Source organism: Tribolium madens, unplaced genomic scaffold (genome assembly GCF_015345945.1).
Source record: "Tribolium madens isolate multiple individuals breed KSU strain unplaced genomic scaffold, Tmad_KSU_1.1 Scaffold_3;HRSCAF=73;Tcas5.2_LG2, whole genome shotgun sequence".
Lineage (NCBI taxonomy): Eukaryota > Metazoa > Arthropoda > Insecta > Coleoptera > Tenebrionidae > Tribolium > Tribolium madens.
In genome coordinates this window covers 5,929,900-5,946,395 of record NW_025401006.1, presented here as the reverse complement: position 1 = coordinate 5,946,395, position 16,496 = coordinate 5,929,900, and the positions used below count along the sequence as shown (strand labels likewise).

General features: G+C 33.3%; 1 protein-coding gene across 2 annotated transcripts in view; it reads left to right on the top strand.

The window, feature by feature from the left end:
• The window catches only part of LOC123007026 (semaphorin-2A), a 216,711-nt gene that overhangs the window by 157,102 nt on the left and 43,113 nt on the right, over nucleotides 1–16,496 (top strand). For both annotated transcript variants that reach the window (XM_044402032.1, XM_044402031.1), the window contains one exon: nucleotides 12,762–12,849. In XM_044402032.1, coding sequence (XP_044257967.1) covers nucleotides 12,762–12,849 — 88 coding nt within the window. The remainder of the gene's footprint in view (nucleotides 1–12,761; nucleotides 12,850–16,496) is intronic.

Sequence of the window (16,496 nt, the reverse complement as noted above, 5' to 3'; positions counted from 1 at the left end):
TAAAGACCATTCTAAAGGGATGCCTTTTAGAATGATATACAATTTGAAATTGAATATTGGCGAACTTTTCTTTGAACAGTGTTCGAAGAAGTTCGAACTAAATCGAAATAATCTAAGAATAACCCTACATTATTTCCATCGTGTATAGCATCTCTTAGTTGAAATCCAAATTTTGAAAAGAATATACCCAGTAGTTTTCAAGATATGATTTTTTGAAGTTAGGTTTGCTAATCAAGCAAACTCTTCTTAGATTATTTCGATTTACTTCGAACTTCTTCGAACACTGTTTAAAGAAACGTTCGCCAATATTCAATTTCAAATTGCATATCATTTTAAAGGGAAAGTCCATCCCTTTAAGATGGTCTTTATTTGAAGGAAATCGGCCTAATAGTTATTGAGTAATAATTTTTTGAAGTTAAAGTATTTTAAATTTATTTAAATTAGAAAAAAATATTTAGTTCAAAGTGTGTGGACTTTTCACATTTTTTTTTAGTTCATTTGATTTGCCTCACTGAGGCGAACAAAATGATAGTTTTAATTAATTAGAAGTCGCGATTTATCAAGTGCGCGTAACCGATGCCCCACCCGGTATAATTTATCAAGTTGTCACGACATGACTTTTTTGTCGCCCTGTGTATTTAGTTATCTGCAAAAAGAGTGAAACTACTTTTGTACATCTTGAATTTGCTAGGGTCTACATAATCAAAAATCAAGCTCTTACAATTTGCATTGTGTTTTTTTATTTAAAATAAAGATTTTATAGAAATGCGTTGAAAAGTTTATAAAAATGTCAGTTTATTCACAGAATTTATAAAAAAAAAATTTTCAAAAATTAGATATATTAAATTTCACTCAAATTAATAAAAGTGATAAGCGAGTATGTTTTATTAGATACTTCTTTTGGTTTTGTTCAATTTTAGTGTACTAAGTAATGACAAAATTACTTTAGCATTTGGGTTTTTTTTTTTTGAATCGTTATTATTTTTTTGATCTTCTTTGTTAAGCCTTAATCTGTTAGTAGTCTACAAAAATAAATATTTTGTTTTTAAAGTGAAACTTTTTTATACATTTTATACAAAATAAAATAATTAAAGTTTCACTTGCATCGTGGTTTCCTAAAACCACACAAATTTTTAATAGTCGATAATTTAATAGAAACAACTTGTTTTGTAAATTGTGCTTTTAGTTTTGATTGTGCGTGGAGCTTTCTGAAGCTTTAGTAGTAGTTGCACAAACATTCGCTTAAATTTATTGCTTCAATAATCTCTTTATGCTCTTCTTTGCTGGGTGTGTCATGCAAATTCTCGGTATAACAACTAGATCGGGCATTTTTATCTGGAAACAACTGTACTTGTCGTCCGTTGCATTAAATCCTTCATAATCTCTCCAGCAAGTTGCTCCTGAAGGCATTAACAATTCATATCGCGATTATAGATGCATGCATGATCGCAAGTGTTGATATAATACGTACTTTGTCTTGGTTTTAGGAGTTCGTGCAGTAAAATTTAAATTATCTCTGCAAAGAGATTTTGTTGTGTTATTAGAGCCTGGAAAAGACTAACAAAAAAATGAAAAAGTGATGTATAAGCCAACGATGGAAATTAGGGCACGCAAAGCGGCTTAAAAATTCACTTTACAACCTCATTCAAGTTTGTGTACTTGAGAGTAGACCCATTCGTGTATTTCTTGTTAATTTTATCCTTTAAGAGGGACTTTGCGGTATCCAAAACAAAAGGGTTGCTCGAAATCGAGCTTTTTTCGAATTCGACTCCAACCAAAGCCGCAGAGACTTTCATTGTTTTTTAATAACCGATATATTGCCGAGACGTAATCCACTAGAATCTATTGTATGGAATAAAACCAAGTTGAAGTTTTAACGGTAAACTGCTTACCTGAATAGCTTCCGGAGATAAATTTCCGTACATTTATGCAACGAAATAGGCTATTTTGGTGTACCGCATTAGTTTATGCGTGAACCGAGACTTCCGTAATTCGAGCGCTTAATACTTGACACATAAATCACGAATTTTTCATGTAAAAGCTATTACAGTAACGAGTAGGTCCTACGAGGGTCATTCTATTAATAACAATATAATGGCAGTTTATCCTGCCGCTTTCACCGGAAGTAAACAAGTCGCCCTGAAAATAATCAGCAAACAATTTACCCCGAAATATTACAAATTTTCACGTTTGCAAATTTAGGAAAAGTGGACGATCCATCAGAGGATTTTTACAAGCACGCACGGTTCGCTACAAGCAATTACTTGGATGACAAATGACTCGAAAAAAATATATAATTCTATTCGTTTCAACGAGGCTTAATTGCGAAAATTTATTATGAAGGTACATGAAATCTAATATTTAAAGTGTAGTTAACACGGCGTGTGAGGTACACGTGATATATTGAATTACTGGGGAATTAAAGGCGGACGCTCTTTTCTTAAATTGGGAATGAAAGACTATGAAACCAACCACTTTACTGGATTGGCAAAGAAACTAATCATTCTTACATTGTTCTTCTTTCATTTGATGTTTTACTTTTGTTTTATTTCTAATACATGTATCAAGACTACGAATATTTCCAGTATCTATTTTTATTTGATATTATATTGTAATTTCTGAAACATTGATGGAATGTGAAATTTTAGAAATATTTTTCTCAGAAGATTAACGTTGATTTTGTAAGTACCTACTGAAAAGTCACACAAGACTTGTGAAACCGTGTCTACGTCAAACCGAAAATAAGGTCAAATAAAAAATTAAGAAGAAAAAAACATTTTGTGTTTTAATCCAAAAAATATTAACCAAAAAACTTAAGAAAAAAAGAAAAGTTTGTATGTTATTGTTTCTCGAAATGGCAATTCAAAGCTTAAATCCATTAAAACATTTAAAACACTACAAACTCTTCACACATTATTTCCCGGAGTAAATAGTCTGTTCAATGTAAGCATTCTGTAGTTGCATATTGTTCTCCTATCTGTGTCTATTTTCGTTCATCATGTGTTATTGTTTCACTTTAATCGTAAACAAACACAGACTACATTATTGTTGAATATGAAATCGGATTTTAGAAATCCGTATTTATTCCAGAAATGTCTCAATTACGTTTTTGTGTACGGTATTAAAAACTCACACACTATCTGGAGGAAATTTAAAGAAGCCTTCGGCTGAGATAAATACATTTTTAACGAGGCAAAGCTCGGTTTAAACGTGCGTAGAATTAGAAGTCGGGAAGTGTGGGATTATAAAGGACATTGGGAATCCTTTTCTTAGTTTTGCGATGGTATCTAAATGACCATCACTGGTTCATTTAATTGTGTTGTAACTAAACCGTGAACATTATAAAAGATTCACCAGGAGCGGATTCGGCCCCATGTAGCTGTCAATGTGCAGCCACAGTGGCGTTAGTTTTGTCAGTCCCATGAGAAATACAATGGCATTGCCCTCGTAGCGATTTATTTCCTATAAAATATTTACAACGCGACCATCAATAGATGGTGGTGGATTTCAGAAATGGATAGATCTGTAATTGAATCTGACAATCCCGTTTTTGGTTCATACTGGATTTTATTCGTGGAAAAGTGGAAGTTCCCATCCATATACCTATAATTCTTCTAATCTGTGGACTGGCAAGAGGGAAAGAATTCTAATTTATTATTAGCGCGGCGTCGTAAAATATTTATCGCTACAACCCGTGTGAGACATTGTAGGAGTCCGATGTCTAATATTTATCTGGTTGTCTATAAAACGACCATTCGTTCTAATTTCAAAATCTGATACATATTTGCCGATCCCTTGCACTGGGGGAATTTCATTTCGTGTTTATCGACGCGTGATATTTCGAAAAATCGCTCTGATAACTTGCGGTTTATTAATCAGTCTAAAGCTTGACTAGTTTGTTATTAAAACAGACGGATATTAAAAGTATCAAAGATTAGTCGCGTCTTTCAAATACAGAATTTAATTATGTTGCAAAGTATTTAATTTCCTTCGAATGGAAACCGAAATAAATGTGAGGGAATTGAATCTTGAGATGAATTTATGAAATTTTCTACCATCGCGACCACAATAGACCACTCGAAGCAGATACGATTATAATACAGACTACTCAGTTTCAATATGATGGTCTGAATATTTTATTCGTCTTACCGCATAACAAGGGAATATTAACATTCTCTGTCTTACTGCGGAATTAATTCTCTTTGTAAATGCATGCTCTTGTACATTTCAGATAATTCCGAATGTCATTGCTTTGCTTGCTTGATACAGAATTTCAAACAAACGCGATGTCTTTTGAGTGTGCTGCACTGTCAAAACATGAAACTTCCGTTTTTTGTAAACGACCTGCTAATAAGTTGTTATTGGCTACGAATAAAACAAAGCGTAAAGAAAATGTCGTACAATTTACAACTCGGAAACTCTCCTTCAGTTCAGTAAACCAACATCGACACGACATATTGCATGTCATATTGATCCCCTCGTACACTATATTTAGGAATTGTTACCGAACTTTCCCATTCTTACAAATCATCAATATTTTAATATGCCCAGCTAGACCCCATTTGGCCTACTCACGGAATAGATCATTCCAAAACATTCATTATATACGAAATAAATTAAAAGTGCGTCGGGAATTTTAATTAATTATAAATTTTCGGATCTAATTTAAGATTATCCCCGTTTCTAGATGAGAAATGAACATATTTAACGAGCAAAATCCATTAAGAGTCGCAACTTTCGGGTTATCTACAACGCGAACTAAGGTCCAACTTGCTTCGGATTCTTCCAAGCCATAAGGCGGAAATACTCTTTAACAGGATGCCGCAGTTTTCATGATTCTTAGACTAATTTATTTCCACCAAAAATTTATGACCCTGTTTGTTTAAATTTAAAAATAATCAAGCGACAAATAAAACGAAGATATCAGAGGATAAAGCAGTCGCCATCGGCCAAAATCCAATTTAGCATTGTGTTCTTTCGTGGCACCAACACCTGGATTACGAGAAAAATAAATTTATGCCTCCCGGTACAATAGCCGGTTTGTAAATCATTTGTGGTGTAGTCATTTTTTCATTTCTGATTCACAAGCTCTCAAATTGCGCAAATTTAATTTGCCAAAGTGCTGTATTCCGAAAACGGCAATAAAACTAATGTATGACTTTAGCTTCTTAGTTCTAATTGAAATGATTTGTTTCTTATGTAAGAAAAAAAAGAACAGCAGTTTGTTTCTTGTTCATCCTCATTCACAAGCAACGGAGCTAATATCGCAAGTTCATACATCCAGCAAGACACTTTCATATGCTCGTGTACTTAAATCATTCTTTATTGAAGCCGTTTGTAAAGGTGAAAAGACATTTATGATTTTTTTAAATGATCCCAAAGTTGTAGTCAAAGTTTTAATAAAAAATCTGGTAGAAACGGGGAGTAAAAACTATAAAATCCGAAAAGTAATCCCGCCTAATATATTAAGACGGTCCATAATTTTGCTTTATGGAAGCAGTGAAATAGATTGGATCCATTCAAGTGATCCGCAAAGTTAAGAGTCCGTTCTTGGCAGCGACATAGAAAAAAACAATAGGAGACCTCCGCCAAGAAAAAGGGAAGTATCCAAACCATTGGTTTTTATTTCTATTCATGAATTGAATCCAAAGTCGGAATTAGAATTTTGTTTCAGTTTCAAAAATTTCGTGTTTCGTCGTAAATCACAATTACTGAGTGACTCACCCAAATCACGCAATAAGATAAAACGAAAAGGTCAATAATACCCACTTCTTATCTAATTAGCTCCCCTCGCATGTTTTCCGATACAAGTTATTTGGGAAAGAAGATTGATGAATGCACAACTCACATATGAAAATATTCGGAACGTTTCTTTGAATTTAAAACGGGGCTCGAAGCTTTGACAACCTTTTCCGAAGAATCGAATTAAATCACCCCATCTCTGTCACTTTAAAAGAGTTGCGCTGATCGATAGATATGTGCTCGTTTATTTAAAAATGTGGTTATTATGCGCCTCTTGAGGTATTTGCCTTTTTTACAAAGGTAAACCACATAATCCAATTTGCTCGTCGTTTGAAATTGTCGTCTTTTCAATTTACTCGATTAGGGGGTAACATGAAGCTTTTTTCCATTAAAACAATAATTTTTAAAGCGGTATCAAAGAAACTTCTCGCTGGTCAAATTTTCCACCGGAATAAAATTAAAATAAAGTCGTGTTGCATTTATACACCGTACGTTTATTTCCGTAAGGGACCAGATGTTTCAACTCGTATATCACCTAGCTGTTGTCTTAAGGACTGCTATAAATATAGAAAATACTTCCTTCTCCCTTATACGTAAATCGCTTTGGAAAAAAATCCGATACGTTTCGTCCCGCTCCCATACAGTTATTTTTCTAGTTTCCATTCGAAACTTATTTCCTTGGAGAAGTAACATGTTTTAATAAAAAGCAAGTGAAGCATTTACCTTCCCCGAAAAGATAAATAAAAACGTAAATTGTGCGTAAGAAAAACGTTTACAATGCCAATTTCTCGTGCTAGTTCAAGAAGGGAGCAAATTACTCCGAGATTGTGGATTTTTCCTCTTGTAACATAAATCGCAATTGAACATTGAAATATGAATTAGTGCACAAATATTAATGTTTTCATTTAAATGTAAATCGAATGCCATTACCGAACACATGTTATTGCAAAATTTATTGATATTCGCATTTCCTGCATTGTCACCTTTCACTTGAATTTACAACTGTGCACGAAAGGAAAAATACGAATTGCCCCGGGATTCAACCGATGCTGTGATTTGCATGTGTAATACGGGCATTATCTTTTAATTAAGCCCAACGTTCCCTGATAAACTAATTAATCATTTGCGTTTGCGGGGAGGCGTAATTATCCTCAACTAATCGACCATGTTTTCAACATGTTCTACAAATTATATCGAATTAAGTTGCAATATCTGGTTCCTACAGCCAGGATAAATTTCACTCACAGCACCCTATTACCCCCTGATTTGAAAAAACTAGGAAAATGCAAACCCAATGAGGAAGAAATCTATAATTTTAATCTCTAAACTCGCTTAAGATTTTTATAGAATAAATTAATTAGTTATATTTTTAACAACTGGTTGAAATAAAGATTAAAACATTTATCAATAGGAAATATTTTTTTGTTATAATTGGTCAAAAAATAATTGTTGTGAATAAAACATTTTTTAATAATATTTTAACTTTAATATTTTTTGTATTGATTTTTTTTTGTTTATTTAAGAAGACTATGTATGATTGTCAAATTCTTTCATAAAAATTGCATAAAATAATTCTCTCAAGTGTAAGAAACAATTATATAAAAATATATTAATTATTGATAAATTTTATATAGTGCTAATGTTTTTTTTGGATATGTCAGTATTATTTTTTTTTAATTTAATGCACTTGAGGTTACAAAAAAATAATTATTTATTCCTTTTCTTTGTGGATTTTATACAGTATGTCCCGGGATTGGGTTTACAAGAGAGAAAAAAAAATTATCTTTGATTTTACGCCAAAACTGCAAAGGAAAAACATTTTTTGCTTTACCTGAAACGAGCAAATCTGTAATTAAAACTTCATTATTCTAACTCATTAGAAAGAACAGTTCATTTTTCTCTTGATTTTAGACATAGAATAACTTTTCTTTGCTTTTTAAGTACTATCTCATTGGCGGTTTGACTGATGTCACTTTGACAAATGAGTTTACGCAAGTTAAATAACAAAAATGTTTGTGAAAAACATAATTTTAATAAATAGAAAGTACAAATAAATAATTATTAATAAATAGAAAGAAAACAGCTCTAAGATAAAAACCAAAGTCAACTCAATGGACGAGTTTTAAGAACTAGAATTAAAAAAACTGTTTATATTAATAATTATTGTTTTATTTAAATATTTCATTACCCTGAGCTTAGGTTATCTGACCGAGAAGCGCAGCTTTAGATAGAGCCCGAGAGTGTAATGAAATTATCACCAAAATTGTATGCTATTTTTTGTAATTAAATGTCTGTTTTTCAGTTAATGCGAAAATGTAGTTGATAAATTGTATTTTTGGTAGACTCTTAACGATGACAATCCCGCAAAATTAATTTTGAACCAAGGGATGAAATGACCTACTTCTAGATTTCTAAAGCTTAGGAATCGGCATAGTAGTACAGCAAATGTGGATAAAAATTTTAAATGAAATTATTGTTTTATTTTCTAGACCTCAAACCGGAAAAATGTTTACATTATTTTATTACAAAATCAAAAACGCAATTAAATCTGCATTATAATTATGCCTATCGAGTTATTTAGATTTTATTAAAAATGTATGATATTAAAATATGTTGGTAATTAAAATCGAATTTGTGGCTTTTTGCGTGCTTCAACTGGAGACAAAAGCTGGAATCTGTTGTGTCACCCATCCAACAATCGAACAAGTTGCTGGGGTAATAAATGAAATAATCGTAAAAAGCACCGCGATAACATTTATGACGTCATAATTCGTATAGCTCGCTAAAGCGATTGTAGATTTTACTCGGATTGAACTTTGATGATAAGTAGAATTGAGCAATTATCTTTTTGTTCGTTTTTGAGCTGTCGCTAGTTTCTATTTCGTAGCAGGGACACAGGTGCTCGGATTTTACCGTAATTCTTCTTTATGCCTGGACTAAATACATTATTTGTGAGTATATTGCCCAGATGCGACGTGTCTTCCTATTCGACATGCAATCATTTAGGAAAAGATCATGGATTTGATTATCGTTATTTCGTGCGACAAGAGAAAATCAGGAAACCGCAAATACTTTTTGTTTTCAGTGCTTGGGCGAAGTTTGAGTCAACAAGCAACTTTGGAAGTTTTTGTAGACAGATTGTGTAAGTTTGCATGATGGTATTGTTCTTTGAAAACAATGTACATTACTGAAGTTATTGTCTGGCAAATTTTTATTACCGTAATGTAACAATCGTGGAAAAGTCTTTTCGGCACGAACACAAAAAATATTTACACGGGTTTGAATGTAATTTGAATATAGTGCAGCAACGGCACGGCGTCTCGGCCAACCAAGAAACATGCTAATTTCTTCGCCAATCATGTATGTAAGTTTGCCGCAGAACCCTTGGCGTGTTACATGAAACTGTATAGATAGTGGTGGAAGTAGTGAGGTTTTTGCACATGCTTCGGCGTTGCATGACCAGAGCCATTCCCTAAACCGCGTGTAAAGCATATTGAAGTCACGACTTGTATAGCTTGCTTTTGATAAGTCCAATTATTTCACTATGGAGACGTATGGCCGAGTTGACATTATCACTTGTCGCGTGTGTTGACTGTGTTTACACCATACTTACTGATACGGCCGCTCTTAAGCTCGGTTTGATGGTTCGCGCAGCTTTTCGCGTGCTTTTTCACTTCTCTTTATCATACGCCTTTATGAACTCGGATTAATCGCATTTCCTAACAAGAAAAAGGCAATTATAATCCTTTATCGCTATGAGCACGTTCTCACAACCACTCTACTACAAAACAGATTTTTACCCAACAAAAATTATAGACTTTTTAATGGACTACTTCACGTATAATTTTCCTCAAACGGCTATTTACTCGACCTTACTACAACTATTTACACGATAAGGTTTCTTAAGTAGTCATATACATACATTATTTAAACTAGACTACGGATAGTTTATCTCACAATTAACTCCGTCTCACTAATCACCGAGTTTGTAAAGAAATAAACATGGCGACGGCTTTTGTTGGCTAGTAAATGATCACGTGACGCGAAGATAACGTGCAACACAACCAACTGCATTACTAATGGATCCACGGATTGCATGAGTTATGAACTGATGTACAATTACAGTGATAAGAAACAATACCTTGTATACATTTACATTTTACTTAATTACTTCACCCTAAGCTGTCTTAATTCAACTAAATGGGAGGATCGCGGTAACAAATCACAAGAAAATCAGACAGGAAATACACTGACTAGACTTTGTTCACCAGTCGAACACCGATTATTTTTTCTGACCACTTCTAGGGGGCACTTGTGTTAATACATTAACACACACACTTAGATATAAAGTTTTTTTTACAACGGAAACGAAATTCTTATAAAAATCAGACTTTGGAGACAGCAATTTTTCCAAGGTGTATTTAATTTTTTAAAACGACTGTCAATAGTTCCACATAATGTATTTCTTTCTTTTAACTCGCACGAATTTTAATTGTTGATGATTGTTTTTCTAATTTAACTTGGAATTGTACATTTAACTTACAATTATACTTAAATCGCGGAAAAAGTAACATTTAATATACTGGGTGATTCAAAAATATCTTACCAACTCTTGAATAACGATAGAAGACATTCAGCTAAGCATAAAAATAAATTCAGATTTTTGTTACAAGCTTTTTTTTTTGAAAAAAAAAACAACTTTCAATTTTCATATGATGTATCATGTAGGTATCTTATTTTTTTTGTTTCCTATGTTGTTAGATTTAAGTTATTGTTGTCGAATTTGCTAGTTTGTTAAATGTTTTTTCACCATAAAACACTAAGTGGTGATTTTTTCAACAGGTATTTGTTTAGCCTACAAGATCTGCCGCTTCTGCTAACTAAATTTAAGATTACATAATCAGAACGGCCAAAAACTTTTAACTCAGTTGGATGTCCTTTATCACCACCCAAGAGATGGTGCAACACTTTTGAATCCTTCTGTATTTTTTGTGGTTTTTAAACCAAGTTGATTATAACTTAATCACATTTTTGAGATATACTACTTTAAAATTTTATACTGCTTTGTTTACTACTTTACTCCTGTATAGTTAAAATTTGTTTAGGAAGAAACAATTATTCATCTAGCACTACAATTTTTTGTAATGGAGAGTTTTCATTTTTTATTGATTATTGTCGTTTTGTTTATATTTGTTGTTTAATTTAACATTTGGAAGTTATTGCTTTTGTCTACGATACTTTATGAATTACAACAATGTAGAAAAATTATGTGCTTTAGCTTCGTCAAAATATCATGACTATTGTTTAAACTGCACTTTGGAAGTCGAGTAGGTGGGAGATTTATTGTTTGGTTGACGCCAAATTACCAAAACTTTTCGTTTCGGCAAGCAGTATTTGATTTTGGCTTGAATTTTTCGTTTAAAGAAAGACGTAACAATGTTTCAACTCCCCCAAGTCACAAAAGCAACTTCCACTTTGTCTGAGTTTATATCACCGTTTCGTCGACATGCATAGACCATTGGTACACTTTATGATCTTCAGCGATGATGATACAATCCCCGTACGTGAATATCGAGAAAATTGAAAGGCGAGGCATGAAGTTGTTCGCGTGTTGGCTCCCACGGTTTTCTCGTTTCCTCGGTGTCATTTTGACGGAGTTGTTCGGTTAAAATCAGTGACTTGGAAGTAACGATAAGGTTACATTTCAAGTACACCAACCGAGTGACCTGTTCAACACTACTTTCGTGCGGTTTCTCACACCTCCACTGACTTCTAATTACCATAATTACCCTCGGCTTACGCTTAGGTGAACGCTTCTAAATTCTTTAATTAGTGCGAGTTTTTCGCTGGATAATCACAAGTTTTAATCCGGACCGTGTCCGAATATTCGGATGGTAATAAAAATATTTATTCCCACAGTGGCACGTGTGCGGGACGCAAGCCCACAGATTATTACCCTTCTATTATTGTCGGTTACCCCGAATATTCCACGGTTTTCTCTACAGGCGTGTGTCCGGCACAGACGCATTTTTCATGCGACTGCCTCTATTAATAACATAATAACTATATTTTTAACTGTATCGTGACAGCGGCACTACAATGGCTCCTATTTGTATTGATTCCGACTATAAATTACAAACCAATTACAGTTTGTTGCATAAAAATTACACTACAACTCCCGTATTTTTGCATATTCATTTCCAATTGAAATATAGAGTATCGAGTTACGCAAGTTATAATAAGGTTTCCCAAGAAACCAAGAAAATTGTTTCGGTTTTTGATCATATTATGGTCGCAAAACTTATCTAGTCAGCTGAACGCAACAAATTTCTCTAACTTTGCACTCTGGAAGATATTTTTCCGTCTTTTTACTGTTCCATCAAGTTATAACATTCGCGTCGTCAATTTTCTGCATCATTTTTAACTTTTTTTGGCTTTTACGACAATGTAAACATCTGCACTTACCAAAAATAGGATATTTCGAGTCGCTCATTGAAGGGGTCGTCATCTTTTAACTTCACTTTCAATTTTACCACACATAAAGATAAGTGGATTTAAAAATGTAAAGCCGAAACGTGGCTGAAATTCGTTTGTAATGGCAGCCTCCGCGCTTCATATGAGCAAGTTTTAATTTCAGGAGATAATTCGGAGAGGAACGAAAATAATTTAATTAAGTGCTTAACAGAAAAAAAGGGTTTCATTAACGAAATTGTTTAGAGTAAAATTCGTCATGTTTGTTAAGTTTTAGGTTGTAAGTAACACACTCAATAAATCATTGAAATCAAGTCAATTCATTCTTATATGTATTTCAATTGGTTTTAGTTTGTTTACTCTTTCGATTTATTTGCATATAAAAGTGATTACTTGTGTGAGTTAATGATTCAATTATTGTGTTGTGTAGTCGAGTGGTTGCGTTTCGTTTTGTATTTTTTAAAAAATTTTCGTCATTTTTCAAGCGTGTTAGGAGATGGAAGTTGTGTGAAATTGCTTTGTGATATTAACGTTTGTTTTCTTTGCAGATCATGTACGAGAGTTCTCTTGTGGGATGTTGTACTACCGAACGTTCTACGTGGACAGCAAAAGAGATTCGCTTTACGTTGGAGCAATGTGAGTTCATTTATCATCAAAGCGTAATTTCGAAATGCCATTCGCACTAAAGTGATTTTTAGTAAATTTCGCTTTGATAATATAATACATAAATAAATCTGAAATTAACAGGCTATAAAACACGAGGCAAAAACTGTTCAAGTTTCGCATTAGACAAAAGCTCGCGAACAAGAGGTGCGCCTGTGATAACACTCTCGGAAGAGAATATGAGCTTTACAGAGTTTGATTAATTACCAAAAGACACGCTGCATTGAATAAACAAATTGCCAGCAAACATCTCTTTGTGGAGGATTTTTCTAAAGTAGTAATTTATTGTTGAATTAATATTCGGTTATCGCGACGTTCTTAAATCATCGAGTAAATTCCAATTTGGAAGTTCTTAATTAAACCGAAAATATGAAACGTGATCTCTTTTAATTACGAGCGCTCAATAAAATGCAAGGCCTCGATGCAGAGGGATAATCCGCAAATAGACCGTGTTCATCTCAAGCACAAATAAAGGGGTTAGGTTATAACAATGCAGTTTCGGAAAACAATAGATGCACGGCATACATCACCCGCAGTTTTCACACCTCGTTGTTTCACAAAAGAACGCGAATAATAGATTTGGATGAAGTGAGCAATCCTATCACCACCGTAATAAAGATCGTTAGATTTTTTACTTGGGAAAACTTGCGAACACACTATACATAAATTTCGAACTGTTGGAAAGTTCGGTCTAAACCTTTGAAATTGATCGGCAAATAATTGAGTAGAAGCGAGGGAGTTAAACGAGCTAACAGATTAGACTTGCTTGACTAATGTAAAATTCAGCTATTCTATTCAGGCTACCACCTGCAGGGCTTCCTGAAATTTTAATAATTTGGTTACCCTCACTCGTGGATACCTGTCACTGCACATGCATGCAAACTCTTTCTTACAACAATTTATATCGATTGAACCAAAAAAAAAAAACATTTATATACAGATTTTGATTCGAAACTGTCCAGGTTTTGAATCATTAATTATTTTAAGCATAAATATGTCATAATTGAATAAAGGGTAATCCAATCAAGGTTTAAATCGAGGGACTTGATAAATCTCTGTTCAAGTGATTCAATCTCTATTCTGAGAAAATGCAAGATCGTCTTGGTTTCAACTTACTAAAGTGAATCAACTTTTGAGCTTTCATAGTACAGATATATCATATTTCAAATGAAAACAATAATTGATTAGAATTGGTTTAGAAATTGAACCCATTGTTTCAAATGATTGAATTTTTGCTCCAAGAAAATTAAGCATCTCTATATTTTGATGAATCCTTAATAGAATAGAATAAATAATCCTTAATAGAAGGCTGTTAGGTTTCACATGTTTTTAAAGTAAGAAAACTCTGCTTAAGTTTAAGGCTGAATCAAGCAAAGAAATTGATTGCAAATTTCTTGGTCTATGGATTGAAGTACATACTGTGCGCATAATTTCAAAAATTTACAATTACAAAATGAATATTGATTTATAAGTTTGTAAAGTTAAAATTTCATTGACGAGTCGAGAGAAACAACAAAAACTTTAAAAATGCATTTCTTATGTGTATTATTATCTGTAATCGTAGTTGTGTTTGCTTCTAAATTCATTTGTTTGAAAGTTTTTTTTTTCCTAGAAAATGGCGTCTGTGTTATTCCGGTGCATTATAAATAGTACTAGCTAATGGCAAAGCTTGATATTTAATGGTTTTGTTATTGATCGCAAAGCTTTAATTTAATATAATTATTAAACAATTGACGCTATAACAGGCATGTGCTAATAATACCGTATTTTAATAACGCCGATTTTATTTATTAAAATGATTACATTTTCATGTCAGTCCTAATGAGCGTAATGTATTTTTTATAACTCACTTAGTTTAATCGAGAGGGTTGTTTCGTTAATTAAAAGAAACTTGGGTCTTTATTTCTTGATATTACAGTCCATTGATATCGCCGACTTTAATAAACTTTTTAAGAGTGTCGTAACTGAAAAAACTCGAGTTTATTTTCTTTGTCCATTTCCTCCGCGAGATTGACAGAAATCTTGATAAGAACTCGCAACAAAATCAATGCAGGGTATGAATATCAGACGGTGCGTTATCAGATGCTTAGGGGAGTCTCGTGAATCTAATAACCGAGCATATTATTCCCGTTCTCGATTTATACTTAATGGCAAGGTAAACAAACACTCGCACGACCCTTGATTCTTGCTGAATCTCCGCGTAATTTGTTGTTTTCGGTGGAAATGCCGTGGTTTTACGAGTGCAAGGGGACTGCTTGCTCCACTCATATATTCATCTGGAAAAAGTGTTCGTGATTGCGTTCGGTGTGACGCATTGTCAAAACATGCTACCCTAGGGCAGCGCCCGCCCCTTATCAACAATCTTAAATAACTAGAACGTCAAATAAACTACACCATGTACGCATCTGATAGCAGTGAAATATGAGACAGGAAGGAAAAACTGAATTAAAGCCCGATTTAAATACTTTAAGGAAAAGTAGCCGCTGTTTCTTTCGGTCATCCATTTCACCTCTTGACATTTTATTACGAAAAAAATCAACAATTTTTCCCTGATTGCGCGGAGTTTAATGCCCCAACCATTTAATTGGATTGTGTTCTCCGTCTTAAACCTTTTACTAACGGACACGTTTTAATTCCCTTAGAAATTGATCTCGTATTTTGTTAAGAAATTCGCTTCGAATACAAACATTGCCATCTGCTTACGTGTATTCGATATGAGAACATTTTTCGCTATTGTCGGTATTAAAAACAATAAATTATGTCACCCCAACTGTTCAACTAACCACCCGACATTAACCCCTTAAAGGGAAGCTTTCATATCGACGACGGCGTGCCCTTATCATGCTTCCTCACACCTTCCTTTCAAATTTCCGGCCGAAATGTTAATGGCCAATAATACGCACTTGATAAGTCAGAGATAAAGTGGAGATAAACCACGGAAATACACAAAGTATTTTTGCGATTGCTTAATATACCCTCCGCGTCAATCAGTAATGACATAACGCGACATATTGAGGGGTTTTAATAACCATGAACACAATCACAAGGAATCCTCCAGGTATTTTATTACACATATTTGCTGAATTCAACCTTTTCTTTGGTAAATGTGGATTTTTCAGTTACAGTAGGAGTGAAGTAACTAAAAATTTTATTCGCAAGGTATTGGGAGTTGGAATAATTGTATTTATTTGAAAATTGGTACATAGCCAATAAATCCTCCTAAATGAAAATATTTTCAAGATGGCGGCACTTCCGGTTATACCGGAAGTCGGTCTCAACTATCTTATTTTAAATGGAAAGGTATATTTTTTACTGCGTTTTTGGATTAATCGGGTTATTTTAAGGGAGTTTTCATCAGCTTTCCCTATACCTAAATTTAGCCGTTTTTGAAATATTTGGAGTTTTTCAAAAAATTTTGGATTTGCACCTTCCACTTTAAAAACCGGTAACTTGGCCATTTTTTAAGATTTTAAATTCGTTTTTTTTGGCGTTTGAAAGAGAAAGCCTTGATCCTTTTTCTGGTGTTTTCAAATTTTGAAAAAAAAATTAACAAACCATAAAATTTTAAGGTTACTTTTGTAATAATTCAAATAATAACTCAATTTTTTCAAATGAAATAC